General features: G+C 44.6%; 1 protein-coding gene across 4 annotated transcripts in view; it reads left to right on the top strand.

Moving 5' to 3' along the window:
- Positions 1 to 375: 375 nt before the first annotated feature.
- Positions 376 to 21,946, top strand: part of Slc25a13 (solute carrier family 25 member 13) — a 182,683-nt gene continuing 161,112 nt past the window's right edge. For 2 of the 4 annotated variants that reach the window (XR_005503443.2, XR_005503442.2), the window contains exon 1: positions 376 to 540. Coding sequence is in view for 2 of the 4 variants with exons in the window: in NM_001419627.1 (NP_001406556.1) it covers positions 526 to 540 (15 nt within the window). In the remaining 2 variants the exon portion in view is untranslated. The remainder of the gene's footprint in view (positions 541 to 21,946) is intronic. The other 2 variants (NM_001419627.1, NM_001419624.1) reach the window with 1 other exon arrangement.

The following is a 21,946-nucleotide window of genomic DNA, read 5'->3' as shown; positions in this document are numbered from 1 at the left end:
TGGCAAGAACCTTTTCCAACTAGGTATGCATGTGTGAGAGTATGTGTGTTAACTTTCAGGTGTTGTGTGTTAACCACTCTAACTTGGCTATCTCATGGGCACAGGCCTAGCCAGCCCTTGGCCCCAGAAGCAGCTTTCCTCAGCAGGTCACCAGTCTTCTGTACAGTGGCTTGCATTTCTCCCTGGGCCCGGGGTATCCACAACAATGGCTACTAAAGCTGGACAGCACAGTTTGTGTCACATGTCCTGGTCCCTCAGTAGTTCCCATACTGAGGCCCTCCCTGGCTACAGGGCAGAGGCCTTCAGATCACGCGCGCCCGGGAGGCCCTGCCCTGGCCCAGCCAATGGGCTGACGGCTCCCGCATGACCCGCGCCAGGAGGGCGTGGGGAGGCAGGCCAGGCGCGCATGCTGCCGGGCAGAATCACCGCCCCCACCTCTGCCTGGACGGGAAGTGAGTCGCCGGGGTCCCTAGTGCAATCCAACCAGACAGCAGGTCTCAAAGCTGCCTGTACCCCGGCCGAAGCATGGCGGCCGCCAAGGTAAGAACGGCGGGCCGGGGCGAATCTGGAGCCCAGAGGGGTCCAGCCGGTGTAGTAGATGTGGGGTTCCACCTTGCAGCTGCGGGGTGGAGGGCACAGGGGACTGCACTTGTGGCCGCGTGGGTACCGCGGCCGGATCTTGCTACGGAAACTTTGCTAGCAGGGCACTCCCACTTGGCCCGGTCCGGAGCGGTGTCTCGCGGGACTGAGCCCTTGCCAGCAAGAAGGAGCGCGCGAATGGGGCCAGGTAGCCTGGGACCGGTTAGAGCCCAGAGACACACAAACCCTTTTGCTACTTCGGGGTTCTCCTGCTTCTGACCCGACTGTTGTTGACCTGGGTTTCTCCTTCCAGGGGCCCCAACTGGGGCTGAAGCCTGATCCTATTACGTTTCAAGGGTTCCGCCCTCCGGTTGGTAGGGAAGTCACCTTGACTTCCGTTTTGGAAACTGGGAAACTTGGCCTGCGCCTGTGCATAGCTAGCCCTGGACCCTTCCCCACCCCCATCTCCCCTCTCCTATCCTTACCTTCCCTCTCTCCATCTGACAACACTTTACAAGCCAGCCTCCGAGCCTCAGAGAGGCTTCTTTTTGAAAATGACAAAACAGATTGTCCTGGGAGCTTGTCTCTCCTGTGAAGTTCTACTTAAAAGGAATTCTGTGTAATGTGAATCGTTCACGAACCCAGGGAGAAGGCAGCTCTGACAGGTTGACCTTTCCTCTTTCACCGGTGCATCAAACCTGCACACCATTTCAGCCTCTCTGGACTGCATTTCAACTTTGCTGGCAGAATACCATATTCAGTCCCAATCACTCGAGTCATTGGAATTTATTGCTTTTAATTTTAAGTTCACGAAGGCAGCCCTTTAATCAAGCCTATACAACTTCTTAGATCATTTTAAGTGCAGTGAACTTAAATATACCCAACATTTCCAACATTTGTCCTTAATCAAAACTCTGTGATAACCCTGGAGAGGAAAACATGGCCAACACATCATTTCTTATTTATTCAGGCAAACTAATCACATTTGCAATGGAAATTGTACGCAGACAAATATATTTAAATACTGTTCTGTGACTAGAGTCTCTCCAGGCTCCCCAAATCCGCTGTTTTCTTGTTCCTAGACTGGGTGCCTGAAGTGGCCTTTCTCTGTAACTACTTGGAGTGTCACCCTCAGGATGAGAACTGGGTGTATTTGAGTCTGTGTCTGTGGATCAACACTTGCATTTTTCTCTGAAGCTTCTTTAGCTCTTTCAAGCCAATAGTATTTTTCTTTGCATTAACTTTGCCTGGTATTAGGAAACAGGGATTGGTATAAATTAGTTCTCTGGAATAAAGACCCATTCATCATTTACCTGCTGAGGAGTTTGGTTACTTTATTTACGTTACTTTATTTGGAGATAAAGTAATGGTGGGCACTAAATTGAGACCTATGCCTAGAAACAGAGTGAAAGACTTGACAGATACAAAGTAACAAGTAAGCAAGCATTCTCAACTTTTTAGTTGCCTTTTTCCAATTGAGATACATCCCATTAGGGACAGTTGGTTTTTATCCAAATCACCAGGGCCAAGGAAACTGAAACATTCCTTTAACCTTTACTCTTTGGAAACCTGTACTCTTTGTTGTTTATTCACTGACAGTCGCCTCTCTTCAGTTCTGATGGCTGACATTTATAGACTTACAATTACCTTCCAATAGGACATGACAAAATCAACTGTAAGTGGATGAGAAAGTCAGCATAAAGGGAAGATAAGGTGAACCTGGGCATTGTGGCAGGCAGGTTTAATCCCAGAGCATTGGACGCAGAGGCCAACCTGATCTATAAAGGGAATTCTAGGACAGACAAGAGCTGCTAAACTAAGAAACCCTGTCTTCAACAACAACAAACAAACAAACAAACAAACAAGGAGAAAGTAAGATGAATTGGATGGAAAGCAAAGACATCGATCAGTTTGGAGAGAGTTCACTATGAGTCACTCTCTGTGTCTTTGAATTCTTTTTTTTTTTTTGGAGCTGGGGACTGAACCCAGGGCCTTGTGCTTGCTAGGCAAGCGCTCTACCACTGAGCTAAATCCCCAACCCCTCTCTGTGTCTTTATTCTTTTCTTTTCTTTTCTTTTCTTTTCTTTCTTTCTTTCTTTCTTTCTTTCTTTCTTTCTTTCTTTCTTTCTTTCTTTCTTTCTTTCTTTCTTTTTAAACCTGAGTCTCACTATGTAGCCCTGACTGATCTGAAGTTTGCTATGTATATCAGAGTAGTCTTGAACTCATGGAGATCCCATTGCGTCTTCTTCCCAAGGGCAGAGATTAAAGACATATATGACCATACCACTTTCTTATGATGTATCTGAACCACCGAGGACCACAAATCCACGTCTGTGGATTCCATAAGATCATTTCTCGTAGTGTCTCTTATTAGAGATCAAGGACACTATCTATAGTCAGTGTACGCTTAGAAGGTCCCAGGCGAAGATGGTGCTGTGGTTCATCTTTCCTAGTCTAAGAATGAATGTCTCCCATTGAGTTGCACTTGCTTCTTCCAGCTTCTAATTAGTTCTATTAATTCTGTCAAGTTGCTAATTAAAGTCTGAGCCTCTTGCATTTTCTTGGGAGTGTAGTAAGCCATGTTGGCAGTTATCGACAGACTGGAAAAATCTCAGCTAGGGGTAGAATGGACCTACCTATCAAGGATTTGTGAAAGAGAAAAGCCCACTCTAGTGGAGTATTGCACAACTGGCCCATGAGCTTGGGAACCCAACAGTTAGGAGAGAATTCCATGTTTCCTATTATTTTGCTATAGTAAACTAATGTTTAATGGGAGATTGTAGCCACGGCTATTTCCTAATCTCACCCTAATTCCTGGGTCTTTGTAGTGACTCAAATGCAATAATTTATTTCTTATGTATCTTTCTATTTTGGCTTTCCCATCAAATCACTGCCTAGTAGTAAAAGAGTAACTTGGTTTTTTTTCTCCATGAAGTAAGGATCTGAATTAGCATGTTTGAGATTCTCTCAGAAGCATCTTTGGCACTGGTTAACTTTATGCATTAAGAACGATCAAATTAAACTACTTGAAACTGAAAACTTAAGAGAATGCTCACTTTAAGGTTAGCCCTAAGACTCAGAGATGCTCATGTGTAAATCCAGACATTCACTACATTGCTGGGTTCGAATTGGCCTGGAATTAAAGAAAGGAATTTGGTGATAAAATGCAAGCAGCAATTAAAAAACAAAGTACTCTCTGGAGGACCAGAGTTTATACTTCTGATGTTTCCCCTGTCTTTGGGTGTGTTGTTGCTATGGCAGTTCATGCCACTGGAATTGAACGCTGGGATCTGTCTACTTGTTGCAAGTGATAGAATGTTAACGCCGACTGGACCTTGGCCTCAAAACAACTAAACCTAAAAAGACTAGAGACCCCAGAGTAGGAGCCCGTTTCTACTAATCTGAAGGAACACTTCTCAGAAGTGTGGAAAGACACACACACACACACACACACACACACACACACACACACACACACACACAGCAAACCAGAAGCTGGATAATGAGAACACATGCCACATTGGGAAATAGCAAGTGCTTAAAAAATAATGGCTAACAATAAGGAGTGGTTGCTAGATATCAAATTCCATTCCCAAATGCCTTTCGGTTTTAATTCAGTTAATGAGTCTGTCTTTTGAGTTCGATATTAGGACTGCCATCCCTGCGATAGATGAAGACTAAGAAACCCTAAACTGGGCAGCGAGAGATGTAAGATAGCCTACTAATTAGGAAGTTCTAAATCTGACATTCCAATGCTGGCCTCAGAGTGTGTTCTTGTCCTGTCCAGCAGAGCATGCGGCAAGAACACACCTGGGAGCCAGCCTGGTGGGATTGGAATGGCAGATTTAGAACTGAAGGTGTGAGTGAGGACTTAGGAGAAGTCAGGCTCCTCCCCGAAAATCAGACTGTTAATTAAGGATTGTTTGCAGAGTGCTTCCTGCGTGCCAGGTACCTTGCTGAGTGCTCTACAAGTAGTAGCATGATTGTCACAACACGAAGCACTCAGTGCTTTGTGCTTTTTGTCTTCATTGTACAGTTGGAGAAAAAGAAATCTTAGGTCTGTGAATCCTTCAGTTTTTCAGCTCATAAGAGAGTCAGCCTGGATTTTAACTGTGCTAGTGGATCTGCAGAACCCCTGCTAGCTTGCTGGTAGGACAGTGATAAAGCAGACTGATCTTTGTGCTAGGCCGGAAATTGTTGGAAACCTGGTCTCTGGTAGCCAAGGTTGACCTTGAACTCTATGCAGATTAGGATGACCTTGAGCTGATAGCCCTCTCTCTCCCAGTCTCCCAGTTCTGTGATTATAGCCACTAGTCACCACATCCTGCATAAAGTAAGCTGTTGTTAGGATGCCAGGACATATTTTAAGAGAGCAGGTTCCTGGGGTTGGGGATTTAGCTCAGTGGTAGAACGCTTGCCTAGGAAGCACAAGGCCCTGGGTTCGGTCCCCAGCTCCGAAAAAAAAAAAAAAAAAAAAAAAAAAAAAAAACCAAACAAAAAGAGAGCAGGTTCCTATGATGCCTTTTATGTTTGCCCTTTTAGCATTTTTGAAATCAGTAGGGATGGGTGGACCTTGAGATTTGTGAAGTGTAAGGTCTTACTGTTCCTGTCCTCGATTCTGCCTTCTACCAGAAGAAGATATGAAGTCCCAGCTGATGCCAGTTCACTTGAACTCCTTCACTTTTTAGAATGTTCTTGGGCAGTGGCTCCCAGGAGTTGGAATTATCTAGACAGCTCTGAGAGCTGCTGATACAAGGCTCCCACCCTGTTTCAGGACTGGGTTGACATCTGGTGTGGCTGGCAGCCACTATTCAAGTGATCTGCCTCATGACTCACTGTTGGCTTTGAGGGCAATAAAAGAGAGTCGTCAGACCCGTGTAGGACCGTAAGGGCGAGGGAATGGTGTTCCCTCAGCAGAGGGTCAGGTGGGGACACTTGATTCTCTTTCAAAAAAATCCAGTCTTGCTTGTGATTCTTGGTTACTTAGGTATCAAGGGCATAGTTTTATGATTACCTGAGAATTTAGATTTTAGTACCCAAATCATTTGGAAGTGCCTTTGGATTCTTGTAATGTGTCAGTGGTTTTCTGTGGCCACAGTAGGTGGTGCCCAGTGGGGTAGGGCACTGCAGTAAATGACCTGGACTTCTAGATCCTTCCTGCATCCTGGTCTGGTCCATGAGGATTCTGGTCTACCCTAATTTAGGTCCTGAAGCTTTACAGGCATTAGTCTACAGGTAGAGGATTGGAGGGTAGGCGTCTTAGTTAGGATTTTTACTGCTGTAACAAAACACCATGACCATAAAGCAGGTTGCGGAGGAAAGGGTTCATTTGGCTTATACTTCACCACTGAAGGAAGTTAGGACAGGAACTCAAAAGGGCAGGAACCTGAAGGCAGGAGCTGATGCAGAGGCCATGGAGGGGTGCTGTTTCCTGGCTCACTTCACATGGCTTGTTCAGCCTGTTTTCTTATAGAACCCAGGACCACCAGCCCAGGGATGGCAACCACCATGGGCTGGGGCCTCCCTCCCTTGATTTCTAGTTGAGAAAATGCCTTACAGTTGGATCCCATGGAGACATTTCCTCAACTGAGGCTTCCTCCTCTCTGATGACTCTAGCTGGTGTCAAGCTGACACAAAACCAGCCAGAACAGTAGGTGAGGAGGTGTGGTTTAAGAAAATCAGGTGGCATGCTGTGTTTTTGGACATTAAGTTCTTTTAGGAGATGTAAGAGGATCATTGACTTCCTTTTTTGGGGCCACTTGTCCTGTGACCAGCTCTGCCATGTGAGCTGTTTCTTCTTTGTCTTCCACTCTCTGTAAGGATTGGGCCTACAGAACTGTTTGCTCTTCTGAATCCTGCATGTTGTTTGCCCTTTCCCCTGCTTCGTGTGTCCTTGATTTTAGGTTGGGCTTTAGGACAGAAGACTCTGGTCTGCTGGAACTGTGGGTTGGTTCTGTGTGGGGAGGAAGATGGACTGGTTGGAGTGATGCAGTAGCTAAGCAAACCTGCTCTTAAAACTTGTCCACCGAGGCTCTTCTTGTCGGTCCAGCCAACTCATTTAAATGAGTGCTTTAGCCACAGACCTCTGCCAAGGCAGTGATTCCCCCATGCCTGTGTGGAGCACGGTCTGATGCTTCTGCTCGTTGCTCTGCAATGCTTAATTGCACTCACAGTCTCCCTTCCCTTTTGGGAAATTTGCGAGTGGTTGCATGAACAAAGAAAAAAAGAATTGATGGTCTCTTTTGACTTTTGGTGTCCTCAACACAGTTCGTTTGGCAGTAATTGATATTTTGTTGAAATTCAACCCTAGGAAAACTGCTCTACTGGGTGACTCTTGTTAGGCTGGTCACTTTGTCTTGATCTCCTTCGACCTGTGGTTACAGTTTGCACATGTCTCCCGTGGATACTATTGATGGGAGAGTCAGATATTTCGTGTTACGCTTACTGTTCTTGCTAAGATAGCTCTTGTATAAGAGGCGTGCAGCTCCGTGCGTAAGGAAGTTGTGTCAGGGAATCCAATTTGAACAGATGGGTGGTGCATTTTCAGGAGTTATCAGGATTACAAATGATGTGATTGGAAGATGTCCATCCTGAATACTGGTCTTCGAGTGAGTAGAAGCTGTTAGCACGTTAGCATTTCTGCAGAGGACTGGCTAGCCCCCGGAGTTTACTTTCCTAAGTAGGAAGAGGCTACCAGAGCTCTTCTTCCACAGTCTTCATTCAGTGACTAGAAAGTTGGAGAACCCGCTTCTGCTACTGAATTTGGACATTTATCTCTGAGTGCTCTGCATCATCCTGTGGAAAACATGGGACCATTCATGGCTGGGTCAGTCCCATGGCATGCAACATGTAAGTTCAGTTTGGGAATCATGATGTTTAATAGGAATATCAAAAAAAAAATGCCCGTTGGAGCATGTTGGACAGCCTACCTAACTATAAACAAAGGGACAGGTACCCGAACCATACAGGAGCTTTACTGAAACTCACCTTAGAGCAGAAACATGGCTGCTTTAGTGGCTTGTCCATGTGGTCCACCTGGGGATCCTTGCTACTGAAATTTTTGTCATGCCCACTCAGAGCGCAGTCAGACACATTTCCTCAGATGCTTTCCTTGGGCCCTTGATAAAGTGCATCTGCATCTGCATTTTACTTAGATCCCAGGAAATCCTGACCCACGGAAGTTTGGATGGTGTGCATCTGGAGCACTCATTACCATGTAATTAAAGGCCCTTTCTTTAATAAGGATGCAAGGACTTTGGACTCATTGTTAGTCCAACTTTTTGCAGAATCAAACACACAGTGTCAAAAATCATGTATAAATTTAGGATCTTTGCTTTGAGTATCCCCCTCCGAGCCCAGGAATTACTTCGTAGCACATCTCAGGGGATTATTTAAGGGTGCTGTGGACGGGTTGTGCTTTTTGTCCTCTCCTGCCTGTTGATTTTTGACATTCTCTCCAGTGCACACAGTTGAACTAAGTTTTCATTCTGTTCTCAGTTCTAGCTGTTTCGTTTCCTGGGACATCACAAGGGACTGAAGTGCATATTTTATTTATCAAGCAGACCTGCCCTCTAGGTTCTCCCAGCATAAGTCCTTATCTGATCCCAATCCTGAACTTTGCAGCCTAGAGACTTGGCTGTTTTTTTGATTTTGTTTTTTACCAGAGGCACCCCCTATATAATCCAGACATTTCTCTCTCTCTCTCCCTCTCTCCCTCTCTCCCTCTCTCCCTCTCTCCCTCTCTCCCTCTCTCCCTCTCTCCCTCTCTCCCTCTCTCCCTCTTTCCCTTTTCCCCCCAACCCCCTCTGCACACATGCTTTTTTTCTCTCTTCTCCTCTCCCCTCTTTACCTTCCCATGGTGACTTCCCTAGCCTCCTTCCTTGGGACCAGTGAACTTGCCTTCCCAATAAACCCGGATTTCATATAGTCTAATCTGGTTTGAATTGGTTCATTTCACCATCAGAAAAGTAATTCATCACTAGCCTCATGTGATACCGTTTGTGTTTTACCAATTTTGTGGGCATAGGGTTGAACTCTCAGACTTGATGTCTCATCTCACCCTTTCTACTTCTCCCGAGTGTGAAGTAGATTGCCTGGATCTGGTAGAAGGTTGGTGTCTCTTGGGCTCTGCCTCTCTTCCCTCTAGTGCCTGTTTTTGTCTTTCGAAGAGTGGCCATGCCTGTGGTTCTGAGCGATTTGATGTTTGCTGTAAAACTCAACTTGGGTACCTCAGAGACATTTCAAACTTTGTCAGCTAGAACTTGTCTAGGTCCACCAAGAAGTTCCTTTTCCTAAGGTCGGACCTTTAGACAAAAGCCAACGTTGCCAGGGGATTGAAGAAAGCTTCTACTTGCTAAGAAAGTGAGTCACTCTTCTTATCTCTGGCTAGAGGAACACTTGGCTCTCGATTAATAAATGGTCATGATAACCAGTCAGTGTCAGTCCTGGACATTCTTCTTTTAACCCTGGAAGTCCTTCCCCCATTGTCTCTCTTTGCTTTCCCAGGAGATAGCCCTGACAGTGTGGACTAAACTTTTTAACTCATGGAGCGGTAATTTTGGTTTTGTTACTGCTGCCCATTTTCATTCAGAACTGAGCTCATCTTGGTGTTTCTCACTTTCTGCCTGCTATCATGTTTCCTCTGGGGAGCCCTGAGAGGCTATCTGCAGGCATTTGTGAGTGTCAGTTAAACCCATGTCCTTTCCAGGAGTGTGGTGTCCTGTCCATCCAGGTCCTTATTACTTCTTAGTTATACAGTTACCGTGGCTTCCACACTGCCTTGCCTTCTCCCTTTTCATTCTTCCCAAAGCTCCCAGAGTAAGCCTCTGAGATGGGCTCGTGTTGCTGTGATGGTGTGATCACAGGCACAGCACTTAACAGTTTGAAAACTGCATTCAGAAGTGTAGCTGGCACCCACTCTTTGCCGGCCCTGTTCTAAGTGCTGGTTGTTTTTGGAGGGAGGAGAAGTGACACTTGGCTTGGCTTGTTTTCAAGATGACCTTAGGGACTAAGGTAAGCAAAGACCCAAGCTCCATTATTTGATCTTTTTATTCATTTTGCAGGAAGCAGGGAAGGTGCCGCTAATGTCATTTGGCAGGTCCGAAAGTTGAGGCCCTGAAAGATTATGTGAAAGTCCCTGCTATATCACTATTAGAACACCTCGAACAGCTAGGCGCTTTAATAAGCACTATAAACCATGTAATTTAATCTACACAGTAGGCATAGGCTCTACTGTTATTATCTCTATTCAAATGAGGAAACTTATCTGGCACGGAATAGTTAAGTTTCATGACGTAGAGATTATCCTCTTCCGGGTCACATGGTTGGAGCACAGGCTACTTGACTCTAGAGCTGACACTGTTCTGTGGTGGTTTGCATGTGCTTGGCCCTGGGACTGGCCCTATTTAGATGTGTGGCCTTGTTGGAGTAGGTGTGGCTTTGTTGGAGGAACTGTGTCACTGTGGGTGTAGGCTTTAAGACCCTCATCCTAGCTGCCTGGGAGACAGTCTTCTCCTAGCTGCCTTCGGAACAAGAGGTGGAATTCTCAGCTCCTCCAGCCACATGTCTGCTCCCACCTTGATGATAATGGACTGAAATGAACCTCTGAACCTGTAAGCCAACCCCAATTAAATGTTGTCCTTAATAAGAGTTGCCTTGGTCATGGTATCTGTTGACAGCAGTAGACTCCATCCATCCATCCATCCATCCATCCATCCATCCATCCATCCATCCATCCATCCATCATTTTTATGTTGAGACAGGGTCCTTTTACATACCCTTGGCTGTCCTGGAACTCACTGTATAGAACAGTCTGGCCTTTAGCTTTCAGAGATCTGCCTGCTTCTGCCTCTGCCTCTGCCGCTCCAGTGCTGGAATCAAGAAAGAGGCTTCCCCCCAGCTCTCCCGGGAGATAGCCATGGCTATTTGGAATGAACTTTTCCCCCTTTGACCCATATAGCAGCAATTTTGCTTTCTTTTTTTTTTTTTTCTTTTCTTTTTTTTCTTTTTTTCCGGAGCTGGGGACCGAACCCAGGGCCTTGTGCTTGCTAGGCAAACGCTCTACCACTGAGCTAAATCCACAACCCTGCAATTTTGCTTTCTTTACTGTAGCTGTTTTCATTACTGAAAACATCTTCAGAGTTGAATTTTTGTGCTAGGTTTGTTTTGATTACTCAGCATAGTTTATATATAGACTTTTAAGTTTTGTCAATCTTTAGGTTATCCCTTCTCTCTCTCTCTCTTTTTTTTTTTTTTTTTGACCTTCATTTCATGAGGGGAATTTTATTAATTTTCCTGCACTTTCCCATAGTTTCTAGTTCATTGAGTGCATACAACCCTTTTATGCTTCCTGTCCTTGGTTTGTTTCTGAAGGCAACAGTTTTAAAAACTTGATCAAATTAGAGTCCTGCTTTTAGTTTTGGCTAGCATGCTAGATGATACCAAGCGTTCCCATCAAGTGCTGGGATGAACCTGGCCCATGATACTTGGCTGTTTGTTTGGAGGTTATGTTTGATGAGTGGGTTCAGATATTGTGATTCAGGTTCACCCTCTGTTTGTTAATGGCTGATTACTAAATTTGAATATTGACTTCATGCTCTGCATGGAGTATGAAAGCTAGTTTTCACTCTTTAAGTACCCAGGCTTATTCATATGTAATAGTCACATAGTGGCTATTACAAACAAGATGAGTGTTAGCCAATGGGTATAGTCTGTGTTTGGGGTGATAAAATAGCGCTGGTGGAGTCTAACATTTGAATATGCTAATGACACTGAACTGTTCACTTAAAAATAGTAACTTTACTGTTATGTGCTAGATTATCAAAACAAAACCAAATCAGCTAGAAATAGACTGTAACACATTGGGTAAAAAAAAAAAAAATTATTAGTCCATAGTGGATGATTACTACTTCTCAAAGGGAGTCAAATTGAGACAGAGTAGAAAGTACAGCTTTTTTTTTTTTATTTTATTGTATTGTTTTTAGTTCTGTTGACCAAAATATTTCACCTAGGAAAATATAAAAGAAGATTCCAGAATTAGAAAACAGGAGAAGGACCATTTTGCAATTTGCAAATAATAATTGACTCTGGTAAGAATTATCTACAGATACTAAAATGCTTTTGTGAATGATTACTAGAATTTCCTTTTCCTCAAAGAGTTACCTAGTAAATGACTTACTTCTTACAAGAGGAGCAAAGGACCTTTACAATGGGAATTATATTACTGGTCCTAAGTGTGTGGAGAAGCTAGCATTTTATATCTACTGAAGGGGTACAATGGGAAGTGTCCAAGATCTTTAAAGTTCTTTAATCAGACTTTAAAAATGGATTATGAGTACAAAGGCTGAAGAAAAGGAGACTCCCAAAGAGAGATGAGCCAATGTAGTGCTTGATCATGGTTGCAAAATAAGTGAATGAAGCAACAGGTGGCTCTGATGGAACAACGGTGTATTTACTGGAGTATATTCATTTGCTAGGGTTTCCATAACAACGTGCCAAAGACCAGTCAGATTAAATAGTTGGGATTAACTTTCACAATTTTGGAGAGCTAACAGTCTGATGTCAAGATCGATCCAGGCAAGGTTAGCTGTCCTCCAGGCCCCTCTCCTTGGTCATCCTGTATTTTTATTGCTTCCATGCTTGCTTATATTTATATATAACCTCTCCTTCCCTCCTTCTCTTCTTCCTGCACTCCCTCCCTTTCTCCCTTTCCCTTCTTTTTTCTTACTATTGTTGTTTATTAATAGTTTTTTTTGAAGATTTATTTATTTAATGTATGTGAGTACACTGTAGCTGTCTTCAGACACACCAGAAGAGGGCATTGGATCTCATTACAGATGGTTGCAAGCCACCATGTGGTTGCTGGGAATTGAACTCAGGACCTCTGGAAGAGCAGTCAGTGCTCTAAACCGCTGAGCCATCTCTCCAGCCCTATTGATAGGTTTTAATGGGTATTTAATCATGGGACATTGTTGGGGAGCAAGATAGAGTGGTAAAAGTCTAACTTCTAGTCATGAGGACATCTTTATTGTATCAATTGAATAACCTCATTACAGACCTTTCTTTATTTACAACAAGTCATTTTATGAGGTATTGGGATAAGGGTTAGAATTTAGGGAGACACAGTTCAGCTCATGACAGAAGTTGACTCATATTCAAGTTGCCTTAGGTGAGATTGTCTTTTTGAGGTTCTAAGGAAATGGGTCCTCATGGTCTTTGTTGTTTTGTTTCTTGATACATTTTAAGCTCCTGTGACAAGGACTTTCTTCTCTAGATCCTGACATCTGTCAAGGTATCTGTCACATGACATTTTAACACACTGTTCATTGATTTACTCATTACTTTGACATACCAACCCTTGGCAAGGTGAGTGGGACGATTTTCTGCTGTATATTTATCATTTGTTGGGAACTTTTTCACTATTTTAATAGCATACCCATCTAGTCCCCTCCATCTACAAACAAAATAAGAATCTTTTGGAAGTTCTTGAGATGTGCATGAGTGATCTCCAAGAGAAAGCAGGGTGGACAGCAAGCTGCTAACGACACCATGGAGGAGTTCGACTGTCCTAAGGGAGATGAGTCCCTTGTGATCCCAGAAAGGCTTCTTCCAAAGGTGAAACCTTGAGAAACGCTCCCTTTTGATTGTGAAAGTTCAGGGTCACTGTCAGGAACAGTTGTCAACAGTTCCAAACAACACTTGTAGCTACGCCCACGTATACTGGGTCATCAGGTGGCTTGAGGCTTAGTGCTATTGTTACTAGAAAGTTTGGAGAGCCCCTCTTAGGGAGTTAGTAGGATAAACTGGGGTTCCCTCGGGATTTTTAGTCTTGTAAGAATCGATTTGAGGTCAATTACTATTAGAATTTAAAAGAAAAAAATCCCAGACCAGGCAAACTATAAATCTCAGAAGCTACTGAGATAAGGGAGATGTGGAAAAAGAAGCAAGCGAGCATTGCCTTTGAGTTGGGGGTGGAGGTGAACAATGGAAGCCTGAGGCAGACATCCATGGTGTAGCAGGGACGGAGAGTTAGAGGAAGGGAGAGAAAATCCCAGAGTGTCTGGAAAGCATGACCAGTATCTGAAAGAAAAGGAAAAGCGAGAGTTATGCCGGTATGAACAGTTCAGAAAAATGCTCTAGCAGCACGGCTCAGTATATGGCTGCTGCGAGAGTGGGTTTTTTTTCTTTTTTTAGGAAGGAAAAATGCATTATCTCCTCAAAGGGACAATTATTCCTTACATATCTTTGGCGTCAAGTGAATCAGCCTTCTTAAGGTGTGTTTTCTTGGCCAGGTGACTGGGCTTGGGTGGACTAACTCTTCAGTATTGGTCAGTTTAGAATATTGGGTGTCCACCCAATGTCAGAGACGGATTGCATTCATTCTTCTGAGCAGGTAGACACGTCTTTCCCCAGTGGTGCTCAGAGCCCTGGCCAAGGCCACTGTGACATTCTCTACTCTGAAGTGGTAACCCTAACATAATCTAAGACATGGGGCTGAAATCAGGAGATAGATTTTTTATTTTGGCCATAAAAATCCAGACATCTGGTCCCAGAGCTGTTCACCAGAAAGGATTAATGTTCTGGGTTTGGGTTTCAGTCATACCCTTATATATAGCTGTGAAGTCCAAAGTCCCTCTTTCTCCCAAACCACAGTGCTGGTGACATCGTCCTGCACTGAAGGGCTTTGGCTGAGTAAACAAGCCTTAAGTCTTCTGTTCACAGGAAAACCAGATCTCTGAAGGCTGTTGAGTTCACTAGCGACTTTTCCTTAATCCTCCAGGAATCCCTGTTAATCTTCACAAAGACCAGTTACCTTGGGCCAGGGCAGACAGTCTGGACAGTCTGTATAAGCACACATGCCCAACCTGCTGACCATCATATAAAATCAACTTTGTCCTCCCAAGAGATGGGATTGGCAGTTTGATCCCAAACAAGTGTTTGCTTCTGAGCAGTCTAGATTGGGAGTTTCTCTGCACCATATGCTAAATCCTTTGGGCACCATTGGCCCGAGGAAGAGATGAGAAACCAGAGCGCAGTCCCAGCACTCTTAGCTGGAGAATCAGATACCTCAGAATTGCTACCTTTTAGGACCCTTCCCTAAGCCATTGGTACAGTTTCTGTCTCTTGTTTTCCTATTCAGTTTTAATTTAATTAATTATTTTAAATTTGCATACATGCTTGTGGAGGCCAGAAGTTAATGCTAGGTATCTTCCTCAGTCATTCTCAGAAAGCAGATATGGTCTGTCTTCACTGAACCTGAGATCTATTCAGTCAGGCTTTCGGGCTAGCAAATTGCCGGATCCACCCATGTCTGCTTCCCCAGTGCTGGAACTGCCTACGTGTGTGGTGGCCTGACTTGGTATTTCATGTGGGTGCTGGGGATGGGAACTCAGGTTCTCCAGCTTGCCTGTTAAACACTTTATTGAGTGAGCCATTCCCCCTCAACACCCTGTCCAGCCCTGATCCAGCCATGCCCCCAGCCCCTCAAGTCTTTGACTACTGTGCCCAACAACAAGAGATGCATTCATTTCTAAGCATTCACATGATTGTTTTCTTTCCCGAGTTGGAGGATTTCACCGTCTTTTGCTTGTCTCCCATCTCAGTTCCTGCAAGTTCAGTTGCAGGTTCAGCGTGGCTCACGGACATTTTCTGTCTCATCAGCAGCTTGACCAGAACCTGGTGGAGACCTTTAGCCTGATCCCCCCCCCTTCCCGACCTCCCCTGGGTCATTTGCCTTCCACATTGATTTGTTCCAAGAGGACAGTTAAATGAAGAACTTTACCCCATTTGCATCTTGTTTTGTCCCCTCGGCTGCTTGATATTTAACTGGTTCTCGTATTCACCTCATGTTGGTCTCCCTGTATGGCTTCTCATGTGTTTAAAACCAGACTTGTTGACTCTTACAGAAGCGATGAACTCCCCTGAGTTTTTCCATTCAGCTGGGGTCGTTTCGATGTGAGAGTTCAGTAGTCATCACTGGTGCCCTGTGATCAACAATGTGACCTGCTGCCATTTGGATCAAATCTTCCGGTTCAGAGACAGCTTTTGTAGTCTCCCCTGCTCTGGTATCTTGTGGCATCCTTTCAGGTGGGCTCTTCTGACCTTGGAAGGATAAGGCTGCTGCAAAGCCAAGCTCTGCTACATGTGTCCCGGGCTCTGCGTTTTCCTTCAGTCTTTGTTCTCATTCTCCCTTTTAACAGGGGAGGGAAAACAGACAGACAAAGGAACAAGAGTCCAAGTTTTACACTGACCCTTGAAGAGACCAGAAGAAGGAAAGATAGCGCCAGAGGAGGAGAATCTGGTTAGGAAGTGCGGAAAGCATCCCTGTAGGAAGAAGGATTTGACTCCATTTTTTTTTTTTTTTCAGAAGGAAACCCAGCATTGTTTAGCATTCTCCTTACAGGTGTTTCCTATATAAACCTCAGTATCATCAGCAAGCAGCAAGCACTTTACTTTAGCATGTATTTGTACATGGAACTTTTTCCTCCCTCCTCCCTTTTCATCAGTCTTTTTTATTCCCTTTCTCCCTTTCTTTTGTCTCTGTCTTCTTTTGTAGCACTGGGACTATATCCAGGCAAGGGGTGCACTCTGCTACTGAATTACATCGAAACAAGATTTCAGTTTATTGTTTGCTTTGCTTTTCCTTCCTTCCCTTCCCTTCCTTGCCCTGTCCTTCCTTTCCTCCTTTCTTTACCTCTCCCTCCCTCCCTCCCTCTCTCCCCCTCCCTCCTTCCCCCTCCTCTCCCTCCCTCCCTTTTTGTTCCTCCTTCCTTTCCTTTTTGTTCTTTTTCTTGAGACAGGGCCTCACTCTGCAGCCTTGCTGCAGTCTGCAACTCACTGTGTGGATCATGCTGGCCTGATTGGAGTTTCAGGATGTGAGCTGCCATATGTATGCTGGGAATCAGACTTCATGCTCTGGAAGAGCAGCAAGTGCCCTTAACTGCTGAGCCATCTCTACAGCCCCTAAATAGAATCCCCCTCCTCCTCCCCTCCTTTATCCTCCCCTTCCTTCCCTCCCCCTCCTCCTCCTCCTCCTCCTCCTCCTCCTCTTCTTCCTCCTCCTCCTCTTCTTCCTCCTCCTCCTCCTCTTCTTCTTCCTCCTCCTCCTCCTCTTCCTCCTCCTCCTCCTCCTCCTCCTCTTCCTCCTCCTCCTCCTCCTCCTCCTCCTCCTCCTCCTCCTCCTCCTCCTTCAAGACAATGACTCATTATGTAGTCCTAGCTCGACTGGGATTCAACATATAGACCAGGCTGGCTTTGAACTCACCAAGCACTAAGTAAGATTTCTTAAAAGCAGAATTCACAATGTCATTTTTCACACATGAGCCCTTACGGTAATTGAATGTTTATAACTAATAGTTATAAACCAGTCTTGTATGCAGTGCACTACTGCCCTTTTGTGCTCGTCACATTGAATTGGTAAATAAAGTTTTTTCTTTTGCCCGAGTTCTCTTGGTTTCTTCATCTCATGCTGGTTCTATGCATCTGAAAAGAAGAGTAACATTCTTTTTTTTTTTTTTTTTTTTGCTTCAATCCTTGGATTGTGCCTACTAAGACTGCCATGTGCTATGTGGCATCCTATCCAGTTGCTCAACTATGTGTTTTAGTGAGGGTTTCTCTTGCTGCGACAAATCACCATGACCAAAGAGCAGGTTGGCGAGGAAAGGGTTTATTTGACTTGCACTTCCTCATTGCTGTTTATCATTAAAGGATGTCAGGCTAGGAATTCAAACCGGGCAGGAACCTGTAGGCAGGAACTGATACAGACCATGGAGGGGTGCTGCTTACTGGCTTGCCCACCATGGCTTGCTCAGCCTGCTTCCTACAGAACCCAAGAGCTGGTAACCCAGGGATGGCACTTCCAGCAGTGGCTGGGCTCTCCCAGTCAATCGCCAGTCAAGAAAATGTCTTATAGCCAGATGTTACAGAGAGGTGTTTTCTCACTTGAGCTTCTTTCTCTCTTTTCATATGACTTTGGCTCGTGTCAGGTTGACATCAAACTATGTAGCTTGCATACACACACACCCACACACACAGACACACACAGACACACACATACACACACACATACACACACAGACACACACATACACACACAGACACACACACACACACTATATCTATATCTATCTTTCAGTTTCTTCATCTACAAAAGGCACATAATTCCACCTGTTTGGGGAGCCATTAGAAAGCTCTATTGTGATTATGGTTGCAAAGCTTAGAATAAAGCTAGGGCCACTGTAAGTTTTGTGGGAGTATCAGCTGTAGCCTTGGCATTGGAAAAGTTGCTTGGAGTGTTATCACTGGGGTATGCCAGAGGGTGGTGGAGTGCTCAGGTGTGTAGAAAGGTGTCATCCCCAGGGTGGGCTCTTAGCTGTTTGAATGGCCTTTGGTTCTTTTTCTATCTGAGTTTTTGAATCTGCCACGTTTAGAAGAGGTTGATGCCTAGTGGAAGCAGTTCCTCTACTGGCCCTTTGCTTTGACTTTCCCTGTACACTTATTAAGTTGTCTGGGCTCTGGTAACTTGTGATAGCTTAAGTAGGACCTTTCAGTTTAGAAACAGCTTTATATGCTTTTATACTTCTTTGTTCCGCAACAGGAATATGCACTCCTGTCTTCAGGACAACGCAATCAGGTTTTATTCATCTAAGGAGCAGTAGTAATTTGACACTTGCTAATAGGTAACAAATTATATCAGGAGGGATAATTACAATTGCAGCTGGTTCCTAATCATACCGTGATCTCTATGCTTTTAAAAATTGAGACTAACTTCAGCTTATAATAGTGGAGAGTAATATTCTTCATTAGGTAGGCCATGATCCTAAGTGACAAAGACTTAAAGGTCATGTTCAGTGTTATGATTCATTCGAAGCTTCGGACTGCTGCTGCTAGATCCCTTGGGTGTTAAAATGAATATCTAAATGACCTGATTCTGGACTCCCTTCTGATTTTGTAATGTAGAGCTATCCATTTACAAATCTGAAATACCTCTTTCTCCTCTGGAAAAATAGATGAATTAATGGCTTTTCACCTTAGAGAGCTCGAGTGGTGTTGAGTGAGATCTGCTTTGAAGTATTGAGTAGCAGGCTGGTAGTAGAAAAGCTACCGCCATCTTGCTACGGCTAAACCTAAACGCTCTAGTACTTTCTGCTTCTTGTACCCTATGTGGAAGCATGTGTCCTCATACGATACATACTGGCCACTCTCTGCCAAGTATGTCTTTCTTCCATGGGCGGGGTTCTGGCCCGGCTGGAGTTTCAGGATGTGAGCTGCCATATGCATGCTGGGAATCAGACTTAATGCTCTGGAAGAGCAGCCAGTGCCCTTAACTGCTGAGCCATCTCTACAGCCCCTAAATAGAATCCCCCTCCTCCTCTCCTCCTTTATCCTCCTCTCCCTCCCCTTCCCGCTCATTCTTTCTCCTCCCTCTCCTCCTCCTCCTCCTCCTTTTGCCTGGCAGTAGGCCTGGAATGTTCCTGGGTTTATAGGTGAGGGAAGCATGTAAGTGAACCAGTGGAGTGTCACTAGTTACCATATTCATGACTAGTGGGGTCAAGTAGTTGCCTGCATATAATGTCTGGAGAGATTGTTTTGGTTGTTCCAGCTGTTGACCTGCTTTGAGTGTTATATTGAATTCCTACCAAGTCATTCTAGGCACCTTAGGGTATTGTTGGTGGCTCTTTAGTTCTGGCTGATTCTCCAGCTTTCTTGATGAGACAGCAGACATTCCATAGTATCTTTTCTTCGTTAGTTTCCTTCCCTCCTTTGTTCCTTCCCTCCCCACTTGATCCCTCCCTCTCTGTCTCTGTCTCTCTCTGTCATTTGTGACAGGGTCGTATGTAGTCCAGATTAGCCTTGACCTCACACTGTAGCTGAGGGATCCTATCTTCTAGGATTATAGGTGTGAGCCTCTGTGTTCTAGGGTTATAGGTGTGAGCCTCTGTGTTCTAGGGTTATAGGTGTGAGCCTCTGTGTTCTAGGGTTATAGGTGTGAGCCTCTGTGTTCTAGGGTTATAGGTGTGAGCCTCTGTGTTCTAGAGTTATAGGTGTGAGCCACTGTGTTCTAGGGTTATAGGTGTGAGCCTCTGTGTTCTAGGGTTATAGGTGTGAGCCTCTGTGTTCTAGGGCTATAGGTGTGAGCCTCTGTGTTCTAGGGTTATAGGTGTGAGCCTCTGTGTTCTAGAGTTATAGGTGTGAGCCTCTGTGTTCTAGAGTTATAGGTGTGAGCCTCTGTGTTCTAGGGTTATAGGTGTGAGCCACTGTGTTCTAGGGTTATAGGTGTGAGCCACTGTGTTCTAGAGTTATAGGTGTGAGCCTCTGTGTTCTAGGGTTATAGGTGTGAGCCACTGTGTTCTAGGGTTATAGGTGTGAGCCACTGTGTTCTAGGGTTATAGGTGTGAGCCACTGTGTTCTAGGGTTATAGGTGTGAGCCTCTGTGTTCTAGCGTTATAGGTGTGAGCCTTTGTGTTCTAGGATTATAGGTATGAGCCACTGTGTTCTAGGGTTATAGGTGTGAGCCTCTGTGTTCTAGGGTTATAGGTGTGAGCCTCTGTGTTCTAGGGTTATAGGTGTGAGCCTCTGTGTTCTAGGATTATAGGTATGAGCCTCTGTGTTCTAGGGTTATAGGTGTGAGCCTCTGTGTTCTAGGGTTATAGGTGTGAGCCACTGTGTTCTAGGGTTATAGGTGTGAGCCTCTGTGTTCTAGGGTTATAGGTGTGAGCCACTGTGTTCTAGGGTTATAGGTGTGAGCCACTGTGTTCTAGGGTTATAGGTGTGAGTCACTGTGTTCTAGGATTATAGGTATGAGCCTCTGTGTTCTAGGGTTATAGGTGTGAGCCACTGTGTTCTAGGGTTATAGGTGTGAGCCACTGTGTTCTAGGGTTATAGGTATGAGCCACTGTGTTCTAGGGTTATAGGTGTGAGCCTCTGTGTTCTAGGGTTATAGGTGTGAGCCTCTGTGTTCTAGGATTATAGGTATGAGCCTCTGTGTTCTAGGGTTATAGGTGTGAGCCACTGTGTTCTAGGGTTATAGGTGTGAGCCTCTGTGTTCTAGGGTTATAGGTGTGAGCCTCTGTGTTCTAGGGTTATAGGTGTGAGGCTCTGTGTTCTAGGGTTATAGGTGTGAGCCACTATGTCTGGTCTATGCAGTTCTGGGAATAGAAAGCCCAAATTTTCGTGCTTGATAGTAACATAGTGTACCAATACAGCTGCCAACCCTCCGAAAGCATTGCATGTAAACTGTTTCTTTTCTTAGCTTGTTATCATTTTTACCTAGTTCTGAGTTCAGTATGTCGGGCTCCCTCACCTTCCATTTGTATTTGGGAGCAGAAGTGTCCTGCAGTCTTGTTATCAACGTATTTGTTTGATTTGGGGGTAGCCAACATTAGTTACAGTTGAAGATTTTGAGGATGATTTTCCTTCATTCTAATTGACTGTCAGGTAACCATATGAAAGAGGGAAGGTAGGTGTGCTTATCATTTTGTAAGTGCAGATTTAAAACTCAGAGATGGTAACTGATATGACCAAGGTCATTAGGCATGGCCAGGTCCCAATATTTTCTTCTAAACTTCTGCAGCGGGCCCCTGGCAGTGTCAGCAGATCGTGGTTTTTCTGTACGGAAAGAGCATGCAAATAGAAAAGTGTGTGTTTTAGGAAAGATTCTTAGTGTCTCTTGTCAGTTTCTTTTTCTCCTGGGAACATTTACTAGCATGCTAGCTCCAGTGTAATGACAATAAGAGAACTGAAAGTGTGTTTGAAGCCTGTTTGGCCTAGCAGGATGCATAGCATGAGACACCATCGATTGCTTAACTGTTACAGTCTGCTTCTTAATGCCGGATTTTTAATCGTGATGGTTTTGGAGCTGTTTAATGGGTGTCTGTGGCAGACAGAGTCACAAGTTACTGAATTGTTCTCATAAGTGTCTCTAAGCAGCACCTAGAGTGACCTGCCCCGGCTCTGGGATGCTTTAGAAGTGAATCGTTGAGTGACAGGGACATTGAGGGTTGATTACCCAGAAGTGTTGTGGTCGGAAGAATGCTTAACACTACATTTTGTCTATGTACTGATTTACATTTCAGTAACTTCTTGAATAATTACAGCTCTTCACTGAGAGAGCCCAAGGAAACTTAACATAAGGCCTGAGTGAGTGATTTGGTGACCTCAGTAAAAAAATGAATTTTGTACATTGGATGAGATGCCCCTCTCTCTTCCCTCGAGGCAATGGTAACTGTGGTTTCAGGGAATTCCAAACTTTCTTTTGCAATAACTGATTGTATCAGTCCAGGTTGACGTGCAGAAAACTGAGTCCTTGCTAGCTGGTTTCAGCAGAGGGAGATTTATTGAAGGCTATTAAATGAGTTATAGAATTTGTTGG

The sequence above is a fragment of the Rattus norvegicus genome, chromosome 4 (assembly GCF_036323735.1).
Source record: "Rattus norvegicus strain BN/NHsdMcwi chromosome 4, GRCr8, whole genome shotgun sequence".
Taxonomy (NCBI): domain Eukaryota; kingdom Metazoa; phylum Chordata; class Mammalia; order Rodentia; family Muridae; genus Rattus; species Rattus norvegicus.
The sequence above is the reverse complement of the archived record's forward strand: the minus strand, read 5'-3'. Positions and strand labels throughout refer to the sequence as shown.